The sequence below is a fragment of the Neoarius graeffei genome, chromosome 21 (assembly GCF_027579695.1).
Source record: "Neoarius graeffei isolate fNeoGra1 chromosome 21, fNeoGra1.pri, whole genome shotgun sequence".
Lineage (NCBI taxonomy): Eukaryota > Metazoa > Chordata > Actinopteri > Siluriformes > Ariidae > Neoarius > Neoarius graeffei.
The window spans coordinates 24,877,274-24,902,626 of NC_083589.1; the positions used below are offsets into that span (position 1 = coordinate 24,877,274).

Sequence of the window (25,353 nt, forward strand, 5' to 3'; positions counted from 1 at the left end):
AGTTTATTAGCGGTTATGATCCACACAAAATTCCTCAAAATGATTGGAGTCGGCGGCACGGTGGTGTAGTGGTTAGCGCTGTCGCCTCACAGCAAGAAGGTCCGGGTTCGAGCCCCGTGGCCGGCGAGGGCCTTTCTGTGCGGAGTTTGCATGTTCTCCCTGTGTCTGCGTGGGTTTCCTCCGGGTGCTCCGGTTTCCCCCACAGTCCAAAGACATGCAGGTTAGGTTAACTGGTGACTCTAAATTGAGCGTAGGTGTGAATGTGAGTGTGAATGGTTGTCTGTGTCTATGTGTCAGCCCTGTGATGACCTGGCGACTTGTCCAGGGTGTACCCTGCCTTTCGCCCGTAGTCAGCTGGGATAGGCTCCAGCTTGCCTGCCACCCTGTAGAACAGGATAAAGCGGCTAAAGATGATGAGATGATTGGAGTCATGATGTAGATTTGTGGCCTAGCATTACCTACACAGATGTTGGAATGTACCTTCTCACTGCATTTTCTTTGTTTTAAATTTCTTTTTTAATTATCGTTTGCTGGAAGAGAAGAGCAGGAAGGATTGAGAATTGAGCAGCTATGGTTAGTTTAAAAACGATACAGGATTTATCTTGTAGTGTCCTGATCCACAGATCTTTAACCCAGCCGCATATAAAAAGTCGTTCTCCTCCATGATCTTCCAGGTTTTCATCTGTGAGTCCGTGTAGAACGATGTCTGCAGCACCAGGTAGTTTGAGATGTCGGGGAACTCAACGGATGGATAATTTTCCAACTCGTACAAAAAATCCTTCTTTGTTAACATGTAAGGATCTATCCCATCACAAAGAGAAACTTTCTGAAGATATCTTGACTGTGCGCTGGCCTTTAAACTATGGTTTCTTTGAATAACAGCAGCCAAATCGGTTTGTCTGACCACCACGTCATTCACCGGAAGTAAACTCACAAGCAAAAGTCACATGACTGAATACAATCTACACTACCGTTCAAAAGTTTGGGGTCACCCAGACAATTTTGTGTTTTCCATGAAAAGTCACACTTTTATTTCCCACCATAAGTTGTAAAATGAATAGAAAATATAGTCGAGACATTTTTCTGGCCATTTTGAGCATTTAATCGACCCCACAAATGTGATGCTCCAGAAACTCAATCTGCTCAAAGGAAGGTCAGTTTTATAGCTTCTCTAAAGAGCTCAACTGTTTTCAGCTGTGCTAACATGATTGTACAAGGGTTTTCTAATCATCCATTAGCCTTCTGAGGCAATGAGCAAACACATTGTACCATTAGAACACTGGAGTGAGAGTTGCTGGAAATGGGCCTCTATACACCTATGGAGATATTGCACCAAAAACCACACATTTGCAGCTAGAATAGTCATTTACCACATTAGCAATGTATAGAGTGGATTTCTGATTAGTTTAAAGTGATCTTCATTGAAAAGAACAGTGCTTTTCTTTCAAAAATAAGGACATTTCAAAGTGACCCCAAACTTTTGAACGGTAGTGTAGGTTGAGGATTTGATTCCATTGATTGTCCGAGATTGGAGCTCCTATCTCCTGCTCCCAGGTCTACAATAAACACTTCTGCACTTACACCTGCCTCTCTCGCGCACCTGACAAGTACCAGTAAGTTGTAACCAACTGGAACGTCCTTGGCCCCCCATACTTTGTTCAAGACATGGAACTGACCTGTGTGTGCTACTGTTTTCTTGGGTAGAACTTTAAGCATGTTTTTCTTGAATCTTCTGACATTTTCTTGTACAACCCCGATTCCAAAAAAGTTGGGACAAAGTACAAATTGTAAATAAAAACGGAATGCAATAATTTACAAATCTCAAAAACTGATATTGTATTCACAATAGAACATAGACAACATATCAAATGTCGAAAGTGAGACATTTTGAAATTTCATGCCAAATATTGGCTCATTTGAAATTTCATGACAGCAACACATCTCAAAAAAGTTGGGACAGGGGCAATAAGAGGCTGGAAAAGTTAAAGGTACAAAAAAGGAACAGCTGGAGGACCAAATTGCAACTCATTAGGTCAACTGGCAATAGGTCATTAACATGACTGGGTATAAAAAGAGCATCTTGGAGTGGCAGCGACTCTCAGACGTGAAGATGGGAAGAGGATCACCAATCCCCCTAATTCTGCGCCGACAAATAGTGGAGCAATATCAGAAAGGAGTTCGACAGGGTAAAATTGCAGAGAGTTTGAACATATCATCATCTACAGTGCATAATATCATCAAAAGATTCAGAGAATCTGGAAGAATCTCTGTGCGCAAGGGTCAAGGCTGGAAAACCATACTGGGTGCCCGTGATCTTCGGGCCCTTAGACGCCACTGCATCACATACAGGCATGCTTCTGTATTGGAAATCACAAAATGGGCTCAGGAATATTTCCAGAGAACATTATCTGTGAACACAATTCACCGTGCCATCCGCCGTTGCCAGCTAAAACTCTATAGTTCAAAGAAGAAGCCGTATCTAAACATGATCCAGAAGCGCAGACGTCTTCTCTGGGCCAAGGCTCATTTAAAATGGACTGTGGCAAAGTGGAAAACTCTTCTGTGGTCAGACGAATCAAAATTTGAAGTTCTTTATGGAAATCAGGGACGCCGTGTCATTCGGACTAAAGAGGAGAAGGACGACCCAGGTTGTTATTAGCGCTCAGTTCAGAAGCCTGCATCTCTGATGGTATGGGGTTGCATTAGTGCGTGTGGCATGGGCAGCTTACACATCTGGAAAGACACCATCAATGCTGAAAGGTATATCCAGGTTCTAGAGCAACATATGCTCCCATCCAGACGACGTCTCTTTCAGGGAAGACCTTGCATTTTCCAACATGACAATGCCAAACCACATACTGCATCAATTACAGCATCATGGCTGCGTAGAAGAAGGGTCCGGGTACTGAACTGGCCAGCCTGCAGTCCAGATCTTTCACCCATAGAAAACATTTGGCGCATCATAAAACGGAAGATACGACAAAAAAGACCTAAGACAGTCGAGCAACTAGAATCCTACATTAGACAAGAATGGGTTAACATTCCTATCCCTAAACTTGAGCAACTTGTCTCCTCAGTCCCCAGACGTTTACACACTGTTGTAAAGAGAAAAGGGGATGTCTCACAGTGGGAAACATGGCCTTGTCCCAACTTTTTTGAGATGTGTTGTTGTCATGAAATTTAAAATCACCTAATTTTTCTCTTTAAGTGATACATTTTCTCAGTTTAAACATTTGATATGTCATCTATGTTCTATTCTGAAACTTCCACATCATTGCATTCCGTTTTTATTTACAATTTGTACTTTGTCCCAACTTTTTTGGAATCGGGGTTGTAAATTAGATTCAATTTGTAGTGTAATTTGACCTTTGAAGATCACAAACATGTACCTGGAAATAGCTGAGAAGCCATCTCCAGGCATCTAAAGCTCTTCAGATTCCGGGGCCCGCCTTAGGGTGCATTGTTCCAGGCTTTTGGCCCGTCATTCGGACAGGCTGAAATTTGGACGGACAGACAACATTTCTGACTTAGCCGTCCTGTGACAGTCTGCTTAAAATTCCTTATTTCATGCTGACTGCGTATCCCGATGATGCCAACCGGAGACAGTCCGTGCTCTCAGGGTGGGAAAGACGGCGTTACCCTGTCAGAGTGACACTCACCAATCTGTGAATGTTAGTGTCGGAGCATTGCTGAAGTCAGCGCTCTCGCTCACCCTGGGGTACAGCAGGAGCAGCAGTTCAAAAAAGGTGTCAGAGCATGTGCTAGTCCTCAGCTGTCACGCGACAGAGGAGAGATGGCTCTTGGGTGGGAAAAAGCGCTCGCACCAGAATATACAGTATACAGTCCTGTGAAAAAGAAAGTACACCCTGTTCCAGTTACATGGTTTTACCAATCAAAACATAAAAAAAATCATCTGATCCTTACCAGGTCCTAAAATTATGCAAATGTAACCTCAGGTGTAAAGCAGCACACAACAGATTCCACCGTGTCGTTATTTATTGAACAAAAATTAAGTGCAAATGCAGAATTCATGTGTGAAAAAGTAAGTACACTCCATGATTCAATAGCTTGTCGAACCACCTTTTGCAATCGTTTTCTGGATGATTTTATCAGTCTTTCACATCGTCGTGGAGGAATGTTGGCCCGCTCTTCTTTACAACACTGCTGCAGTTCATTCATGTTTGAGGGCATTTGTTTACGCACAGCTCTCTTAAGGTCCGGCCACGGCATTTCAATTGGGTTGAGGTCTGGACTCTGACTTGGCCGTTCCAACACCTTGATTCTTTTCTTTTTCAGCCATTCTGCTGTAGATTTGCTGGTGTGCTTGGGATCATTGTCCTGTTGCATGACCCAACTGCAACCAAGCTTTAGCTGTTGGACAGACGGCCTCACATTTGCCTCTAGAATACTTTGGTGTCCAGAGGAGTTCATGTTGGACTCAATGACTCCAAGGTGCCCAGGCCCTGTGGCTGCAAAACAAGCCCAGATCATCACCCCTCCACCACCGTGCTTGATGAGGTGTTTGTGCTGATATGCTGTGTTTGGTTTTCGCCAAACATGGCGCTGTGCATTACGGCCAAACAAAGGACATTGTTCCAGAAGACTTGTGGATTGTTCAGATACATCTTTGCAAACCTAAGCCGTGCTGCCATGTTCTTTTTAGATAGAAGAGGCTTTCTTATAGCAACCCTTCCAAACAAGCCATACATGCGCAGTCTTTCTCTAATTGTTCTGTCATGAACTTTAACATTCAACATGCTAACTGTAGGGTGGCATGGTGGTGTAGTGGTTAGCGCTGTCGCCTCACAGCAAGAAGGTCCAGGTTCGAGCCCCGTGGCCGGCGAGGGCCTTTCTGTGTGGAGTTTGCATGTTCTCCCCGTGTCCGCGTGGGTTTCCTCCGGGTGCTCCGGTTTCCCCCACAGTCCAAAGACATGCAGGTTAGGTTAACTGGTGACTCTAAATTGAGCGTAGGTGTGAATGTGAGTGTGAATGGTTGTCTGTGTCTATGTGTCAGCCCTGTGATGACCTGGCGACTTGTCCAGGGTGTACCCCGCCTTTCGCCCGTAGTCAGCTGGGATGGGCTCCAGCTTGCCTGCGACCCTGTAGAACAGGATAAAGCGGCTACAGATAATGAGATGAGATGCTAACTGTGGCCTGTAGAGTCCTAGATGTAGTTCTTGGGTTTTTTGCAATTTCTCTGAGCATTGCACGGTCTGATCTTGGAGTAAATTTGCTGGGACGTCCACTCCTGGGAAGATTGGCAACTGTCTTGAATGTTTTCCACTTCTGAATAATCTTTCTCGCAGCAGAATGATGGCAGTCCTCGAAAAAAATCTCCCAGCCTTACTTGCCCAAAACATACTTGCCCGAAAAACAATTCCACTTGCCCAGAACTTTATTTTATTTTGGAGAGGACAGAATGAAGTTGATTTTTTTTTTTTATATAGGTGAAGCAGCATAATTATCATAAATCCACAAAACCATCACACCAATATATTCGAATACATTCAGAAAGAAAAGTTCTAGTAGCAGAGGAATTAATAATTTAGGGTATATTAAGTTGTAGAGTTTTGAAAAGAGTATAATAATAATGTTGGAGCTTTGTATCTGTTATCAAAGGAACACAGTCCTATGCAAAATGTCACCGTGGAACCAGAGTGTAGAAATGAACATGCAGTTTGAGAGAGTTCTACACACACATTGAACTTCACAACAGCTGCACGCATGAAATGGAAATAAATCGACAAAGGCAGGAAAAAACTATTTTGGATAAAATTGCTATTGTCCGTTACACACTGATCAACCTGTGTGACTCAGCGGCGTCTCTGAATCGAGAATAAATGAAAAGGGAACTGAACATTAACCGTTTATTTAAATTATTACAAGAATGATTATAGTTACTACATAACTACAGCTACAACTGGAATGTGCTGATTCTGTTAGTGTTGGTAATTATTGTACCATCCACTATTAGATAAAATTAAAATAAAATCTTACAATATTGTTTGAAAGTCCAGAGCAAGATATTTTGTTATTTTACAAATAATAACAATTCAGATATTCTTTTATCAATAATAAGCATCACTGTATAAATGATAGCGTGCAGATAGCTGTGTAACTACATGGCCTTGGGGTTGCTGAGACATGGACGGGTGGGAATACCATCTAGCCCACAGTTCAAGTCCAAGCTCTTTGAGAGTAAATGCTTTGGCTTTCACAACATTCTGTTCCCAAAAGCTGATGTCAGGAAAAAGTCTTTACACAAAGAAGGTTTTCTTGCTTCTGTAGTTTTTTTTTTTTTACTGTTCTTCTGTGTCACGACTTTTCAGGAAAAAAGAATGTATATTCCAACATGTAGCTAATGCTAATGCTAGGCCACAAATCTGCACCGTCACTCCAGTCATTTCGAGGAATTTTGCATGGACCAGAACCGCTAAAAAACTCTAATTTCTGTGTATATCTATCCTTCGCTTCTTTCTGAATAAGATTGGCCAAGTAATCCGGTAGTGTAGCTTTTTTAGCTATAGTTTTCTTCGGACAACAGTAACAGACGCTGGACACCTTCGCTTGGCTTCAGTATGTGAACAGCCAATCAGCGGGTCCCGTATGTGTTTAGAATTTTTATGTCATGATTTACAACCAGTGCGAGACACCCTTTGTTGACTGTCCACCAATCACAGGCTCCCATGCCACAATGGCCATATGTTGATACATATTTAGAAAATAAAAATTACATCATTACGAAATACATGAAACAATTTAATTAATATATATATATATATATATATATATATATATATATATATATATATATATATATATGTGACACCTCACTGAATCCAGGGACACATGTTGGCTGAAATGAATCCGAGATAATCGCAAAAGAAGCATTTTTTTTTTTTAATTTGTGATTTTTGTTTTTTTCCATCATGTGCAAGTTGAGATCTTGAAGAATGCGATCAGTATTTCAGATAATAGATTGTTTTGTTGGAAAAGCATACATTTTTTGTTGCAAATTGTCTCGTTTTTGTCAGGACTGTAGCCTGCTGGGGGGGTGTGGGTAAATTACCATATGGGCCATTCACATGATGATTTAAGTCTTTTGGGGGTTTTTTCGCGAATCAGCTGTATGATACGAGCTGAGCTCGTGGCTACTTAAGCTGCATACAGGCGTGTGATTTCACTATGGAATGAGGAAGCTAAACAGAGCGCAGAGGAGCTGAAACACCGCGAAGCAAACAGACACACAGTATTTACATCGGAGATAACCATTTCTAGCAAAAAAACCCAACCAAAAAGTGTTCTAGGATTACATTCCATTGGAGGCATTGGTGTGTGCAAGGCGCCGTTTCTCTTTCTGATGGGGTAAGTTTATTAATCTAAGGCTGTGTGGTTATTTTTGCATGTAATGGAGAGTGTTGTGGTTTGGTTACATGAAACTAGTATTGTGTTAGTTGTGTTATCATCGTGCTATTTTTCTTTCTTACGGTGTGAGTATTTTGTTATTTTTGCATGTAACGGAGAGTGTTGTGGTTTGGTTAATCCTAGGTCACAACCGGACGTACGATTTTTTGGCCGTGCGATTTTTGGCGTTTCCCAAATCGCTGCGTTTTTTTTTTGTTGTTGTTCACGGAGAAAGACGCGTGTTGGCCGCAAGTTTGTCTTGCAACCTGAAAAAAACGTAAGCGCCCATAGAGTTTGTTTGACATGACAAAGAACCTCTGCGGCCGGTCTGCGGCTTGAAAATCAGCACATCACACGCGCGCTCTCGTGCGTTTCACGCACGCTCTCCGTGTGTTTCTTGCGTTTTTTGCATGTAGACCGGCCGTAGGAGCGCGTACTGTACGGCCGGTTGTGACCGAGGCTTTACATGAAACTAGTGTTGTGTTAGTTGTGTCATCATCGTGCTATCTTTCTTTCTTATGGTGTGAGTAATTTTTCAACCACAAAATGTTAAAGTATACTTTAGGACTTATTTTTGTACTTCATAATTGTTTTGGGCATACTTTGCATGGAAGGAAAATTGACGTGGTGATCTTTGTTTACATGAAAGTAGTATCGTGCTAGCTTGTAGGGGGTAGGGCTTTCCTTAATGTCATGCAGATGAGCAGCATTATGTGCCCGCCCTGCACCCAGAGTAGCTGAGATGGAAAACTTTGAGGGCGATTTTCTCCCTTTTCTGTTTTAAGAGGTATACACTTTCAAAAGGCCACACATTCTTCAAATATTGTCAGATCTGCACATGGAATGCATCATTGGAAAGCTTAGAAACTGTACTTTCTGAATCTGTCAATAACTCAAAATGCCCCCGGGCCGACATGTGTCCCTGGATTCTGGATTTGGGCACATATATATACACACACATATACACGCACACTGGTTAGAGGTAAGGAACATTATTCAGTGATATCGTTTATTATTAACTCCAATCATGATATAAAAGTTCAAAAAGTGTGACGCCTGCCCGCTTCAACCGCGCTGCTGGCACTCGATGTCCTTCACCCTCAGCCAGTTGATATAATTACATCGTTACGTGGACCCCTCTGAGCCGAGCTTTTCCAGTACACTCGAACACACGCATACTTCGATGAATTATAACCAAAAACAAGGAAATTTGAATCATTTCCTCAAAATATATTTTTGTACTTTCATATAATTGTCGTGTTGATGAATAAAACTTTTTAATGCATTTCCCGTGAAACGAGATGAGCTACTTTAGACTGGTTCCCTGCTCTCTTAGCGCCTGTGCTGCTTAGGTTGCCAGCACTAACTTTGTCGTCCGATCAGACGATTACCATTAAAGTTTTACTCGCCTTGCACAGACTTTAGTCGTCTGGGACGATCGGACATGAGGTTTTTCAAGCATTGGATAGATTTCAAATACACTGAGTGCAGAATTATTAGGCAAGTGAGTATTTTGACCACAACATCCTTTTAATGCATGTTGTCCCATTCCAAGCTGTTTAGGCTTGAAAGCCTACTACCAATTAAGTATATCAGGTGCTGTGCATCTGTGTAATGAGAGGGGGTGTGGTCTAATGACATCAACACCCTATATCAGGTGTGCATAATTATTAGGCAACCTCTTTTCCTCTGGCAAAATGGGTCAGAAGAGAGATCTGACAGACTTTGAAAAGTATAAAATTGTGAGATGTCTTGCAGACGGATGCAGCACTCTTGAAATTGCGAAGATGTTGAAATGTGATCACCGAACAATCAAGCGTTTCATTGCAAATAGTCAACAGGGTCGAAAGAAGCGTGTGGGGGGAAAAAAAGGCGCAAAATAACTGCACATGATCTGCGGAAAATCAAGCGTGAAGCTAACAAGCAGCCATTAGCATCCAGTTCTGCCATATTCCAGAGTTGCAACATTCCTGGAGTGTCAAAGAGTACAAGGTGTGCAATACTGAGGGACATGGCCAAGGTAAGGAAGGCTGAAAAACGACCACCACTGAGTCAGGCACACAAGATAAAACGTCAAGACTGGGCCAAGAAATATCTTAGACTGATTTTTCTAAGGTGCTGTGGTCTGATGAGATGAGTGACTCTTGATGGGCCAGATGAATGGGCCTGTGGCTGGATCAGTAATGGGCACAGAGCTCCACTCTGACTCAGACGCCAGCAAGGTGGAGGTGGAGTACTGCTATGGGCTGGTATCATCAAAGACGAGCTTGTTGGACCTTTTCGAGTTGAGGATGGACTCAAACTCAACTCCCAGACCTACTGCCAGTTCCTGGAAGAAACCTTCAAGCAGTGGTATAGGAAAAAGTCAGCATATTTCAAGAAGAACATGATTTTCATGCAGGATAACGCTCCATCTCATGCGTCCAAATACTCCACTGCGTGGCTAGCCAGTAAAGGTCTGAAAGGTGAAAAAATAATGACATGGCCCCCTTGTTCACCTGACCTAAACCCCATAGAGAACCTGTGGTCCATTATAAAACGTGAGGTCTACAAAGAGGGAAAACAGTACACCTCTCTGAACAGCGTCTGGGAGGCCGTGGTTGCTGCTGCACACAATGTTGGTCGTGAACAGATAAAGAAATTGACAGAATCTATGGATGGAAGGCTTTTGAGTGTCCTCATGAAGAAGGGTGGCTATATTGGTCACTGATTTGTTTTTGTTTTGTGTTTGAATGTCAGATATGTTTATTTGCAAATCTGGAGTTGTCATATCAGTGTACCTGGTGAAAATAAATAAGTGAAATGGCTACATATTTGGTTTTTATTAAGTTGCCTAATAATTCTGCACAGTGAAAGTTACCTGAACACATACATATTCTCCTAAAATGGCCAAAACTAAAAACACCCCACTCTAACTTCCATACATATTCAGCTTTGATATTTATGAGTCTTTTTGTTTGATTGAGAACATAGTTGTTGTTCAATAATAAAACTAATCCTCAAAAATACAACTTGCCTAATAATTCTGCACTCCGTGTAGTTTGCAAATGGCCTTATAACCCTTCCCAGACTGATGTGCAGCAATAATTGCTTCTCTAAGATCGTTGCTCATGTCTTTCCTCCTTGGCACTGTGTTAACATACACCTGAGTGCTCCAGACCAGCAAACTGCCAAAACGTCTGCTTTTTAAGAGCTGATGATCAATTAATCAAATTCATTTGATCAGCAACACCTGGCTGCTAATTGCCTTCCATAGGGAAGCAGTCAGGGTGTACTTAATTTTTCACACACTGCTACTGCATTTTTGGCTTAGTTTGTGTTAAGTAAATAATGACGGTGAATATGCCGCGTGTTATTGGTCATCTGAGGTTGTATTTGCCTAATTTTAAGACCTGGTAAGGACCAGATGATTTTTTATTATGTCCTGATACTTAAAACCTAGACTTGAAAGAGGGTGTACTTTCTTTTTCACATGACTGTACGTGTACATCATGCACAAACTCATGATGCGTTTCTATATTAGAGGTGAAACAATAAGCCTCCGTGTTATTCAGAAATGAAGTTACTGTAAGTGAGAGAGGAATAAAGAGTTCGCATTGCTACAGACTGTAACAGAACAGTGGACAGTGCAGGAACGAGACGCACCGACTTCAGGAAAGCTGCAGGGCAGATAACCATCTCTGTCTGGAAACGTTTAGCCGGATCTAATGAATCCCTTTGCTGCGTGTGTGGGAGTAATCTGATCCACTCCAGATTAGCACTAGAGAGCAGGGACAGCACTGGACGGGAGCAGAGCATCTCCATGCCTTTTTAATTAGGCCTCAAAAACACACCAAGGAAGCAATCAATGGCATCATCACTCACAAACAAGACTAAGATGTGACTTACTGCCCACGGCTCGCTGCACAATGACCACGAGTCTTCTACTGGCTCAGCAGCACGACAGAATCTCATCTCATCTCATCATCTCTAGCCGCTTTATCCTGTTCTACAGGGTCGCAGGCAAGCTGGAGCCTATCCCAGCTGACTACGGGCGAAAGGCGGGGTACACCCTGGACAAGTCGCCAGGTCATCACAGGGCTGACACATAGACACAGACAACCATTCACACTCACATTCACACCTACGCTCAATTTAGAGTCACCAGTTAACCTAACCTGCATGTCTTTGGACTGTGGGGGAAACCGGAGCACCCGGAGGAAACCCACGCGGACACGGGGAGAACATGCAAACTCCACACAGAAAGTCCCTCGCCGGCCACGGGGCTCGAACCTGGACCTTCTCGCTGTGAGGCGACAGCGCTAACCACTACACCACCGTGCCACCGCCGTCGTGCATCCAGTCAGCGGGAAAACACTAGGAGTGATATCATCGGAGTGAAATATCAGAAATTATTATACATACGGGTCATTTTTTCCATGGAGTAAAAACATGCATTCTATTCCCTTCTAGTGGGTTTATTGATAGCATGTAATATTGCTATCGTATCGCTTATCCTCCATGTATTACGCCACTCTCCCCAATGGAGAATGAGCGTGCATTATCGCTATAATATTGCACGTTGTCAAGAAAACACAATACCACACATCGGAGCTCATATGAAGATTCAATGACAAAATTTTTCTGCTGCGCATGCACGCAATCATTTCTTTGTCGGCTGGGAGACAGAGAAGACGGGGTTAATCCAGTGCTCGGTTTAAGAACTAAATAAATAAACTGAAACTAAAGACGCGCTGAACACCTGAAAGGCTACAAAAACTTCATTATATATTCTTCACGCATATTTACAAGAGAAAAACATACCAAGGGACATCGAAAAACTGGAAAAGAGACACATCAGAGATGTAAAACTTCCACACTAGCGAATGACTGTGACGGTCTGTTCACAAACATGGCTGCGAGGTTTGCTTCGTTAAACGTGGAAGATTTAAGCCTCACTCATAACTCGCCGTAAGTGTTTTGGACATGCACGGGTCACAGGGTTTGGTAGCTCGCAGGATTTGGGGGAGGAATACGGGCAAAGAACTTGTCAAGTACAGGTTGCACACCTGACTTCCTCGAGGCGTGGGAAAAATTGCACCGTTAGCCCGTGGAAAGCGTATGTCTGACGCACGTGATTGGTGAGTGTGGAGTGTGTGAGACTTGCATTTTAAGAGTTTCCAGCGCTAGGAGTACGGGCCACACTTGTGAAGCGTGTGTGACGCGTGTGATTAGCACGTTACAATCACTCACAACTTGCATGTGATGCAAGCCAGGAGTGGGTATAAAACCAGCGTGTCTGCAGCATTCTGCATCTGTTTTTCGACTGAAGAACACTGGATATTTTATGGGAAAAATTTTTTAAATTTTCAGTTTAAAGTTTAGAAAATGGGACCCAAGAAGACGTGAGCAAAAGTGAAGTAACCCAGCCTGAAACAGCGGAGGGGGAGGAGGAGGAAGAATTTGATGATGATAGTAGCAGCACCGGCGAGCCCTGCATGGACAGGGAGAGTTATGCCTTCAAGCCGGCAGAAGGCCCAGCACCCCGCCAGAGGGATTTTCACAGGTAAATACACATGCTCTAAACATTCATTTCAGTATCTATATGCTTATGTAATTAATATTATACAGTGGGGCAAAAAAGTATTTAGTCAGCCCACAATTGTGCAAGTTCTCCCACTTAAAAAGATGAGAGAGGCCTGTAATTTTCATCATAGGTACACTTCAGCGTGGGTTTCCTCCGGGTGCTCCGGTTTCCCCCACAGTCCAAAGACATGCAGGTTAGGTTAACTGGTGACTCTAAATTGAGCGTAGGTGTGAATGTGAGTGTGAATGGTTGTCTGTATCTATGTGTCAGCCCTGTGATGACCTGGCGACTTGTCCAGGGTGTACCCCGCCTTTCGCCCATAGTCAGCTGGGATAGGCTCCAGCTTGCCTGCGACCCTGTAGAACAGGATAAAGCGGCTAGAGATAATGAGATGAATGAGATGAGGTACACTTCAACTATGAGCGACAGAATGGGGGGAAAGAATCCAGAAAATCACATTGTAGGATTTTTAAAGAATTTATTTGCAAATTATGGTGGAAAATAAGTATTTGGTCAATAACAAAAGTTCATCTCAATACTTTGTTATATACCCTTTGTTGGCAATGACAGAGGTCAAACGTTTTCTGTAAGTCTTCACAAGATTTTCACACACTGTTGCTGGCATTTTGGCCCATTCCTCCATGCAGATCTCCTCTAGAGCAGTGATGTTTTGGGGCTGTCGCTGGGCAACACGGACTTTCAACTCCCTCCAAAGATTTTCTATGGGGTTGAGATCTGGAGACTGGCTAGGCCACTCCAGGACCTTGAAATGCTTCTTACGAAGCCACTCCTTCGTTGCCCGGGCGGTGTGTTTGGGATCATTGTCATGCTGAAAGACCCAGCCACGTTTCATCTTCAGTGCCCTTGCTGATGGAAGGAGGTTTTCACTCAAAATCTCATGATACATGGCCCCATTCATTCTTTCCTTTACACGGATCAGTCGTCCTGGTCCCTTTGCAGAAAAACAGCCCCAAAGCATGATGTTTCCACCCCCATGCTTCACAGTAGGTATGGTGTTCTTTGGATGCAACTCAGCATTCTTTCTCCTCCAAACACGACAAGTTGAGTTTTTACCAAAAAGTTCTATTTTGGTTTCATCTGACCATATGACATTCTCCCAATCCTCTTCTGGATCATCCAAATGCTCTCTAGCAAACTTCAGACGGGCCTGGACATGTACTGGCTTAAGCAGGGGGACACGTCTGGCACTGCAGGATTTGAGTCCCTGGCGGCGTAGTGCGTTACTGATGGTAGCCTTTGTTACTTTGGTCCCAGCTCTCTGCAGGTCATTCACTAGGTCCCCCCGTGTGGTTCTGGGATTTTTGCTCACCGTTCTTGTGATCATTTTGACCCCACGGGGTGAGATCTTGCGTGGAGCCCCAGATCGAGGGAGATTATCAGTGGTCTTGTATGCCTTCCATTTTCTAATAATTGCTCCCACAGTTGATTTCTTCACACCAAGCTGCTTACCTATTGCAGATTCAGTCTTCCCAGCCTGGTGCAGGTCTACAATTTTGTTTCTGGTGTCCTTTGACAGCTCTTTGGTCTTGGCCATAGTGGAGTTTGGAGTGTGACTGTTTGAGGTTGTGGACAGGTGTCTTTTATACTGATAACGAGTTCAAACAGGTGCCATTAATACAGGTAACGAGTGGAGGACAGAGGAGCCTCTTAAAGAAGAAGTTACAGGTCTGTGAGAGCCAGAAATCTTGCTTGTTTGTAGGTGACCAAATACTTATTTTACCGAGGAATTTACCAATTAATTCATTAAAAATCCTACAATGTGATTTCCTGGATTCTTTCCCCCCATTCTGTCTCTCATAGTTGAGGTATACCTATGATGAAAATTACAGGCCTCTCTCATCTTTTTAAGTGGGAGAACTTGCACAATTGGTGACTGACTAAATACTTTTTTGCCCCACTGTATATGCTGGTTTTCATGTATGTTTCAGCTAACGACGCCCAGAAGTGAGGACGTTACAATCCCTTCATCACTGTCAGGCCATTGTGCCATGCTCAGTGATAAGGACAAGGACATCCCGACACCCCATCCCACCACTCAGCAGGAGTAGGAGCAGGGCAGCAGCTCGGAGTCAAAGTGTGTTTCAGTGCACAAACTGTTGGCCTATTTAGTTGGGATTTTTTTTACAGTGCAATAAAATGCGTTATTCCTTCATACTCATGTTTTATTATTTGATGTTTGCATGGTAAATTAAACATATACTCAAATAAAAACAGCAAATGAGATGGTCTTCTTCCTTTCTACAATGCTACATGCTACATGATCGGTTCCTTGGTTCCTCCCCAATATATCTACCCAGAGTCTTGCCCCTCGTGTCGCGTGCAGGTCGCGTGCGCTGCGTGCACGCCACACACAGGGGTAGAAAGTGAGACGCACTTCTGTCTTGCACGCCGCACAAACAGCAAGTGTGGAATACTTGTGTAGCACTTCTGAGGCACGTCACTCATACAATGACCGTGCGTCACTCATGCGTCTTACTGTCATCGCAAAAAGCCCCTACTCGCTGCGCTGCTGACTTGGTTCAGGTGTACAAAAGGAATACGGGTCCCGTACGTAGAGTATGCATTCTTGATTTGTCGCAAGACCCGTAGAATTTGCATGGGCAGGACCAAAAGTCTCCAACGGCGCTGAACACACGCAAGTGTCGCGCAAGCCTCAAGCATGGTTTTGGCAAATTTTTTACCGTAGACCGCCTGTAGCAGCCCGTATGGCGAGTTGTGAGTGAGCCTTTAGAGAGAATTTTGAAAGAGAAAGGCGCACTGAACATCCGAAAGGCTATCAAAACTTCACCGGATATTCTTCACACATTTAATCTTCCGCATTAAATATATGGAAAAGCTGCAAAAGAGACACGTCACGCGCTAGCAAGTGACTGTGACAGTTTGTTCACAAACATGGCGGCCAGGTTTGCTTCATTAAAAGTGGGAGATATATTTTGAAAGAGAAAGACCCGCTGAACACCCGAAAGGCTACCAAGACTTCCCTGGATATTCTTCACGCATATTTACAAGAGAAAAACAGACCAACGGACATCGAAAAACTGGAAAAGAGAGCAACAGCGGAAACAAAGTTCTACTTGGAGGTGAAGAAAAGTGACGGAGACTTTTACAATAGGACGTCACTCGTGGACTTCACTCAGCAAAGCCATTTTTGTTTTGAACAACTGCAGTGTAACAATTAACTACGACCAAAAGTAACTGAACTTGAACCGTCAGCCTGGATATCGCTTGTCTACAAGTTGGTTGTTGTTCAGGCGTTTTGGACTTGTACCATTTTTATTGTTAGAACTTTGACTCTGTACAGTACACTGGATCGACAGAACACTGAATTACATTCGATCAGCATTCAGTATTGATAAGTTACCGCCCTGTTCTTAACTTTTTGTAAAATCTATAATCGTTTCATCCGATGTGTATGTCTCATCTCATCTCATCATCTCTAGCCGCTTTATCCTGTTCTACAGGGTCGCAGGCAAGCTGGAGCCTATCCCAGCTGACTACGGGCGAAAGGCGGGGTACACCCTGGACAAGTCGCCAGGTCATCACAGGGCTGACACATAGACACAGACAACCATTCACACTCACATTCACGCCTACGGTCAATTTAGAGTCACCAGTTAACCTAACCTGCATGTCTTTGGACTGTGGGGGAAACCGGAGCACCCGGAGGAAACCCACGCAGACACGGGGAGAACATGCAAACTCCACACAGAAAGGCCCTCGCCGGCCACGGGGCTCGAACCCGGACCTTCTTGCTGTGAGGCGACAGCGCTAACCACTACACCACCGTGCCGCCCCCAATGTGTATGTATAATAATAATAATAATAATAAATACTGGCTTTCTTTATTCATGGTATATCAGATATACTTGTCTTTGACTTGTTCAGTATCATGCTCGCTGAATGGAATATATCGGATATCCCACTCAACACCAGCCAATATTAATTAAATGTGTCACTCAGATCCGTGATGGATTTCCTCTGAAAAATGCAAGTTTTTCATCATGAGAAGATAAACTTCATATCTTCAAGCCAACATATGATTTTCTTTTTATTATATCGAAACAGTCACAAACAAAAAGTCCCCAAATTTATCAAAACAACTCACTCATCGATTTCCTCACGAGTCACATACAGAGATTTATGTCACGGTGTTGGTTCTCCATGTCCTGGATGGAGCTCGGACGAAAAATACGAGTGGCGTATTTCCCAGTAAAACACTTGCGTCTGTATAATATACTAAAATAGAAACCAAAGTGCGTCACTGATTTCAGATAATATGCCGTAGTCTGTTTGATGTGATTTCACCTGTGCGTATCCGTGAGTGTTGTTGTAGTCAAGACCACCTAAACCGAGACCGAGTCATGACCAAGACCAGACCAGTGTGTGTGAAGGGGGTGGGGGAGGGGTGACAGTCGTTAACAGGAAGAAAAATTTGTAAATTAGGAATGAGTCACGTTATCGGTCGCGTCTGAAGCAGGAAGTTTTACATCCAATCACAGTAACGATGTTAACAAATAAATCAGACAATGCATAGGGCATTTAGTGAAATAATGATAGTTGTGTCTCCGAAACCGAGATAAGACCGAGTAAAAATGCGGTCGATTCCAAGACGAGACCTTCAAAAAGTGGTCTTGAGACCGGTCTCGAGTACAACAGCACTATTCTTCATTCTCTAGATAGTACATCTCTCATGCTACAGTGCTGAGCATAAATGAGTGCACCCCCTTTGAAAAGTAACATTTTAAACAATATCTCAATGAACACAAACAATTTCCAAAATGTTGACAAGACAAAGTTTAATATAACATCTGTTTAACTTATAACGTGAAAGTAAGGTTAATAATATAACTTAGATTACACATTTTTCAGTTTTACTCAAATTAGGGTGGTGCAAAAATGAGTACACCCCACAACAAAAACTACTACATCTAGTACTTTGTATGGCCTCCATGATTTTTAATGACAGCACCAAGTCTTCTAGGCATGGAATGAACAAGTTGGCGACATTTTGCAACATCAATCTTTTTCCATTCTTCAACAATGACCTCTTTTAGTGACTGGATGCTGGATGGAGAGTGATGCTCAACTTGTCTCTTCAGAATTCCCCATAGGTGTTCGATTGGGTTCAGATCAGGAGACATACTTGGCCACTGAATCACTTTCACCCTGTTCTTCTTCAGAAATCCAACAGTGGCCTTAGATGTGTGTTTAGTCATGTTGGAAAAGTGCACGACGACCAAGGGCACGGAGTGATGGTAGCATCTTCTCTTTCAGTATAGAGCAATACGTCTGTGAATTCATGATGCCATCAGTGAAATGCAGCTCCCCGACACCAGCAGCACTCATGCAGCCCCACATAAGGACACTGCCACCACCATGTTTCACTGGAGGCACCATGCATTTTTCTTTGTATTCCTTACCTTTGCGACGCCATACAGTTTTGAAGCCATCAGTTCCAAAAACATTTATCTTGGTCTCATCACTCCAGAGTATAGAGTCTCAGTAGTCTTCATCTTTGTCAGCATGGGCCCTGGCAAACTCTAGGCAGGCTTTTTTGTGCCTGGGCTTTAGGACAGGCTTCTTTCATGGACGGCATCCATGCATGCCATTCCTCTGCAGTGTACGCCGTATTGTGTCACGGGAAATAGTCACCCCAGTTTGGCTTTCTACTTCTTTAGATAACTGCAGTGAACTTGCATGCCGATTTTCTTCAACCGTTCTCATCAGAAGACGCTCCTGTCGAGGTGTTAACTTCCGTGGACGACCTGGACGTCTCTGTGAGATGGTTGCAGTTCCATCTTTCTTACATTTCTGTACCACTTTTGCTACAGTATTCTGACCGATAAGTAAAGCTTTGCTGATCTTCTTGTAGCCTTCACCTTTGTGGTGTAAGGAAATTATTCTCTTTGAGGAATTCTGAAGAGACAAGCTGAGCATCACTCTCCATCCAGCATCCAGTCACTAAAAGAGGTCATTGTTGAAGAATGGAAAAAGATTGATGTTGCAAAATGTCGCCAACTTGTTCATTCCATGCCTAGAAGACTTGGTGCTGTCATTAAAAATCATGGAGGCCATACAAAGTACTAGATGTAGTAGTTTTTGTTGTGGGGTGTACTCATTTTTGCACCACCCTAATTTGAGTAAAACTGAAAAATGTGTAATCTAAGTTATATTATTAACCTTACTTTCCCGTTATAAGTTAAACAGATGTTATATTAAACTTTTTTTTCAACATTTTGGAAATTGTTTGTGTTCATTGAGATATTGTTTAAAATGTTACTTTTCAAAAGGGGGTGCACTCATTTACGCTCAGCACTGTATATATATTTATATAACCTTACATCTGTAGAGAATCGTCTCCTGGAGCCTTTCTTTCCTTCAGCCAGCACCTGCCAGTGCAGCATTCTGGAGTGGGACAGGTCAGTGAAGAGATCTCCGTAGGTCCAGCGCACATACAACATGCCGTGGGAGTAATCCACTGAGGAGATGTGGGGTGCTTCAGGAGCTGTGGTAGGAATTGGAGTACATTCTCTGATTAATGACTTTCCTACTACTCAATGCATGTTAGCTGAAAACGTGAGATATTTCTGTGATTAAAGAACATCCCCTTGTGTAAAAGATGCGCCTCAGATACGATGCACGCATGCGCCGTGTTCACCCACCAGTAACGAAGCTCACGGTGGAGTCGTCACAGCAGCTGAGAGGAGGGTCACCCCAGGTCACCATGGTCACTCGGAACTTGTAGTACCACGCAGGCAAAAGATCCGTCACTCTCTGTTAAAGGGTAAAGACGAAGCGGAGACAAAGTTAAATTACAGAGACTTTTCGTTTGCAGAACAGCCTCCGTTCGAGTGCTTTTATTTTTATTCAGTGCCACCGAATAAAGCTGTTGTAACCTACTTCAGCTCACACTATTAAGAGTAACCGCTGGAGTTTACAGATGCCTGTACCACTATACCGTATGTTTACCTTTTGGACCAGCACATCAAAAGTTTAGGCTCGTTACTGGAGAAAGGGGTATCAGAAATTGCATTGAGTAGAAGAGCAAAAACGCACACAACTCACGGGTAAGTCTTATATGTATTGTATTAACGCATAAGCAAAAAAAAAATTTAAATGTACTTCAGTGCATGAAATGTCACAATAGCAATCCAGAAATTAAATATATAGATCAACCAGGTGGATAACAAAATCACAGTTCTTATCTCCAATGAGGTTGGCTCGCCACAACAGCTGGAAGCTACAACCCCGATTCCAAAAAAGTTGGGACAAAGTACAAATTGTAAATAAAAATGGAATGCAATAATTTACAAATCTCAAAAACTGACATTGTATTCACAATAGAACATAGACAACATATCAAATGTCAAAAGTGAGACATTTTGAAATTTCATGCCAAATATTGGCTCATTTGAAATTTCATGACAGCAACATATCTCAAAAAAGTTGGGACGGGGCAATAAGAGGCTGGAAAAGTTAAAGGTACAAAAAAGGAACAGCTGGAGGACCAAATTGCAACTCATTAGGTCAATTGGCAATAGGTCATTAACATGACTGGGTATAAAAAGAGCATCTTGGAGTGGCAGCGACTCTCAGAAGTAAAGATGGGAAGAGGATCACCAATCCCCCTAATTCTGCGCCGACAAATAGTGGAGCAATATCAGAAAGGAGTTCGACAGTGTAAAATTGCAAAGAGTTTGAACATATCATCATCTACAGTGCATAATATCATCAAAAGATTCAGAGAATCTGGAAGAATCTCTGTGTGTAAGGGTCAAGGCCGGAAAACCATACTGGGTGCCCGTGATCTTCGGGCCCTTAGACGGCACTGCATCACATACAGGCATGCTTCTGTATTGGAAATCACAAAATGGGCTCAGGAATATTTCCAGAGAACATTATCTGTGAACACAATTCACCGCGCCATCCGCCGTTGCCAGCTAAAACTCTATAGTTCAAAGGAGAAGCCGTATCTAAACATGATCCAGAAGCGCAGACGTCTTCTCTGGGCCAAGGCTCATTTAAAATGGACTGTGGCAAAGTGGAAAACTGTTCTGTGGTCAGACGAATCAAAATTTGAAGTTCTTTATGGAAATCAGGGACGCCGTGTCATTCGGACTAAAGAGGAGAAGGACGACCCAAGTTGTTATCAGCGCTCAGTTCAGAAGCCTGCATCTCTGATGGTATGGGGTTGCATTAGTGCATGTGGCATGGGCAGCTTACACATCTGGAAAGACACCATCAATGCTGAAAGGTATATCCAGGTTCTAGAGCAACATATGCTCCCATCCAGACGACGTCTCTTTCAGGGAAGACCTTGCATTTTCCAACATAACAATGCCAAACCACATACTGCATCAATTACAGCATCATGGCTGCGTAGAAGAAGGGTCCGGGTACTGAACTGGCCAGCCTGCAGTCCAGATCTTTCACCCATAGAAAACATCTGGCGCATCATAAAACGGAAGATACGACAAAAAAGACCTAAGACAGTTGAGCAACTAGAATCCTACATTAGACAAGAATGGGTTAACATTCCTATCCCTAAACTTGAGCAACTTGTCTCCTCAGTCCCCAGACGTTTACAGACTGTTGTAAAGAGAAAAGGGGATGTCTCACAGTGGTAAACATGGCCTTGTCCCAACTTTTTTGAGATGTGGTGTTGTCATGAATTTTAAAATCACTTAATTTTTCTCTTTAAATGATACATTTTCTCAGTTTAAACATTTGATATGTCATCTATGTTCTATTCTGAATAAAATATGGAATTTTGAAACTTCCACATCATTGCATTCCGTTTTTATTTACAATTTGTACTTTGTCCCAACTTTTTTGGAATCGGGGTTGTACCTCCACCTCTACAGTACAGAAGTGATCACAGCAGAAGAGTCCATGCGCTGCTCCCGGGGTTCACAGAAGAAGGAAAACCATAAAAAAGAGACACAAAAAAACCCCGGCCTGTGTAGGCCAAACCAAGGTTACAATAATGTTCTTGATAACAACTACATGTACAGTGCTGAGCGTAAATGAGTGCACCCCCTTTTGAAAATTAACATTTTAAACAATATCTCAATGAACACAAACAATTTCCAAAATGTTGACAAGACAAAGTTTAATATAACATCTGTTTAACTTATAACGGGAAAGTAAGGTTAATAATATAAACTTAGATTACACATTTTTCAGTTTTACTCAAATTAGGGTGGTGCAAAAATGAGTGCACCCCACAACAAAAACTACTACATCTAGTACTTTGTATGGCCTCCATGATTTTTAATGACAGCACCAAGTCTTCTAGGCATGGAATGAACAAGTTGGCGACATTTTGCAACATCAATCTTTTTCCATTCTTCAACAATGACCTCTTTTAGTGACTGGATGCTGGATGGAGAGTGATGCTCAACTTGTCTCTTCAGAATTCCCCATAGGTGCTCGATTGGGTTCAGATCAGGAGACATACTTGGCCACTGAATCACTTTCACCCTGTTCTTCTTCAGAAATCCAACAGTGGCCTTAGATGTGTGTTTAGGATCATTGTCATGTTGGAAAAGTGCACGACGACCAAGGGCACGGAGTGATGGTAGCATCTTCTCTTTCAGTATAGAGCAATACATCTGTGAATTCATGATGCCATCAATGAAATGCAGCTCCCTGACACCAGCAGCACTCATGCAGCTCCACATAAGGACACTGCCACCACCATGTTTCACTGGAGGCACCATGCATTTTTCTTTGTATTCCTCACCTTTGCGACGCCATACAGTTTTGAAGCCATCAGTTCCAAAAACATTTATCTTGGTCTCATCACTCCAGAGTATAGAATCCCAGTAGTCTTCGTCTTTGTCAGCATCGGCCCTGGCAAACTCTAGGTGGGCTTTTTTGTGCCTGGGCTTTAGGAGAGGCTTCTTTTGTGGACGGCATCCATGCATGCCATTCCTCTGCAGTGTACGCCGTATTGTGTCACGGGAAATAGTCACCCCAGTTTGGCTTTCTACTTCTTTAGATAACTGCAGTGAAGTTGCATGCCGATTTTCTTTCTTAAATTTCTGTACCACTTTTGCTACAGTATTCTGACTGATAAGTAAAGCTTTGCTGATCTTCTTGTAGCCTTCACCTTTGTGGTGGAAAGAAATTATTTTCTTTGAGGAATTCTGATGAGACAAGTTGAGCATCACTCTCCATCCAGCATCCAGTCACTAAAAGAGGTCATTGCTGAAGAATGGAAAAAGATTGATGTTGCAAAATGTCGCCAACTTGTTCATTCCATGCCTAGAAGACTTGGTGCTGTCATTAAAAATCATGGAGGCCATACAAAGTACTAGATGTAGTAGTTTTTGTTGTGGGGTGTACTCATTTTTGCACCACCCTAATTTGAGTAAAACTGAAAAATGTGTAATCTAAGTTATATTATTAACCTTACTTTCCCGTTATAAGTTAAACAGATGTTATATTAAACTTTGTCTTGTCAACATTTTGGAAATTGTTTGTGTTCATTGAGATATTGTTTAAAATGTTAATTTTCAAAGGGGGTGCACTCATTTACGCTCAGCACTGTAGATTGTGAAATGGAGGCATTGTATTTCTACATTGGTCACATTTTGTCACTATTGAACTTTACTGCTATTTATTGGATGGTGAATGCCAAATCTTGTGACTAAATGTATGGATCTGCCCAAAAATGTAATGTGTTTTTTCTTGGCCCATGCTACACCATTCCACCAAGTTTCATGGAAAATCGGGTAGGAAATCGTGATTTGATGCATTGTGCTGCTGTCGAGGGATTGGCTGATTAGAGAACCGTATCAAACAGCAGGTGGATGTTTGGGTGTTCCTACTGAAGTGGCCGGTGAGGGTATATCTTATGCTGCTAATTTGTTAACAAAGCTAGTACCTAATATAACAAAGCTTGGCATGTAACTGTAAATCATGTACTATAAACTGTATATTTTGGGAACATATCTGTGACGAATCTCAGTCATCCAGGTACATAGTAATCTGTGGTTGGTTGAAGAGAGCAACTGGACTTGCTTGAAGATTCTTGAAAACGTTTCGCCCCTCATCCTAAAGGCTTCCTCAGTTCTGTCTGACTAATAGGGAGTATCCAGTATTTATCCTCTCATGGATCATCATAGAATCCGAATCAGAATGCTGATGGCTGCATTGTAGGTGGCTGATAAAAGATGTCATAGACCCCCACCTCTGTTCAATGATGGTCGTTCCAGGTTGACAAAAATGAACGATCCTCTCTGGCTAAGATGTCTGCCAGTTTTCTGGAAGTCCTCGCACCAGTCGAAGGGATCTCATCCCAAAGTGCGTAGAAACATATCTGTGATGAATCTCAGTCATCCAGGTACATAGTAATCTGTGGTTGGTTGAAGAGAGCAATTGGACTTGCTTGAAGAGTCTTGAAAACGTTTCGCCTCTCATCCTAAAGACATCCTCAGTTCTGTCTGACTAATAGGGACTTTTTCAAGAATCTTCAAGCAAGTCCAGTTGCTCTCTTCAACCAACCACAGATTACTATGTACCTGGATGACTGAGTTTCTTCACAGATATGTTTCTACGCACTTTGGGATGAGATCCCTATGAGACGACTTCCAGAAAACTGGCAGACATCTTAGCCAGAGAGGATCGTTCATTTTTGTCAACCTGGAACGACCATCATTGAACAGAGGTGGGGGTCTATGACATCTTTTATCAGCCACCTACAATGCAGCCATCAGCATTCTGATTCGGATTCTATGATGATCCATGAGAGGATAAATACTGGATACTCCCTATTAGTCAGACAGAACTGAGGAAGCCTTTCAGAGGAGAGGCAAAACGTTTTCAAGAATCTTCAAGCAAGTCCAGTTGCTCTCTTCAACCAACCACAGATTATATTTTGGGAACTACTCTTCTCACTGGAACCGGAAACTCTGGACAGATGGTAAACATCACAACAAGTGGTGTATCTCTGGGAATCTGCCGTGTGAGTAACTTTTACAGACTGCACGCTCCTGCATGTGAAAACACTGCACCGTTTTTCACCTACAGTCCCTGACAAAAGTCTTGTCGCTTATCCATTTAGTCGAAACAACAGCTTATAACCTGACTTTTAATTAATCCATTGGTTTTAGAAATGGCTCATATGAAAGCTAAAACCCTCCCAAATTATGTTTAATATACGAAAATAAATTTGCTTCACTGAAGAAAGATTGATCATTTAACGAACACAGAAAGGTCGGATTTTGGCAAGACTAAAGTTTTGTCGCCTACAGAGAGTAATGCGAAAATTGAACAAATAATTTACTTCAAGTACAAAAATATGTTGCGTAACATCAGTGAATTAAGGAGTGGTGCTGTGAGATCCATATTTAATA

General features: G+C 42.6%; 1 protein-coding gene across 3 annotated transcripts in view; it reads right to left on the reverse strand.

Annotated features, from left to right (window-relative positions):
- Window positions 1–25,353, reverse strand: part of ptpro (protein tyrosine phosphatase receptor type O) — a 258,318-nt gene that overhangs the window by 99,642 nt on the left and 133,323 nt on the right. For all 3 annotated transcript variants that reach the window (XM_060902876.1, XM_060902875.1, XM_060902874.1), the window contains exons 10-11: window positions 19,654–19,765; window positions 19,333–19,496 (exon numbers count right to left, since the gene is read on the reverse strand). In XM_060902876.1, the coding sequence (XP_060758859.1) occupies window positions 19,333–19,496; window positions 19,654–19,765 (276 nt within the window). The remainder of the gene's footprint in view (window positions 1–19,332; window positions 19,497–19,653; window positions 19,766–25,353) is intronic.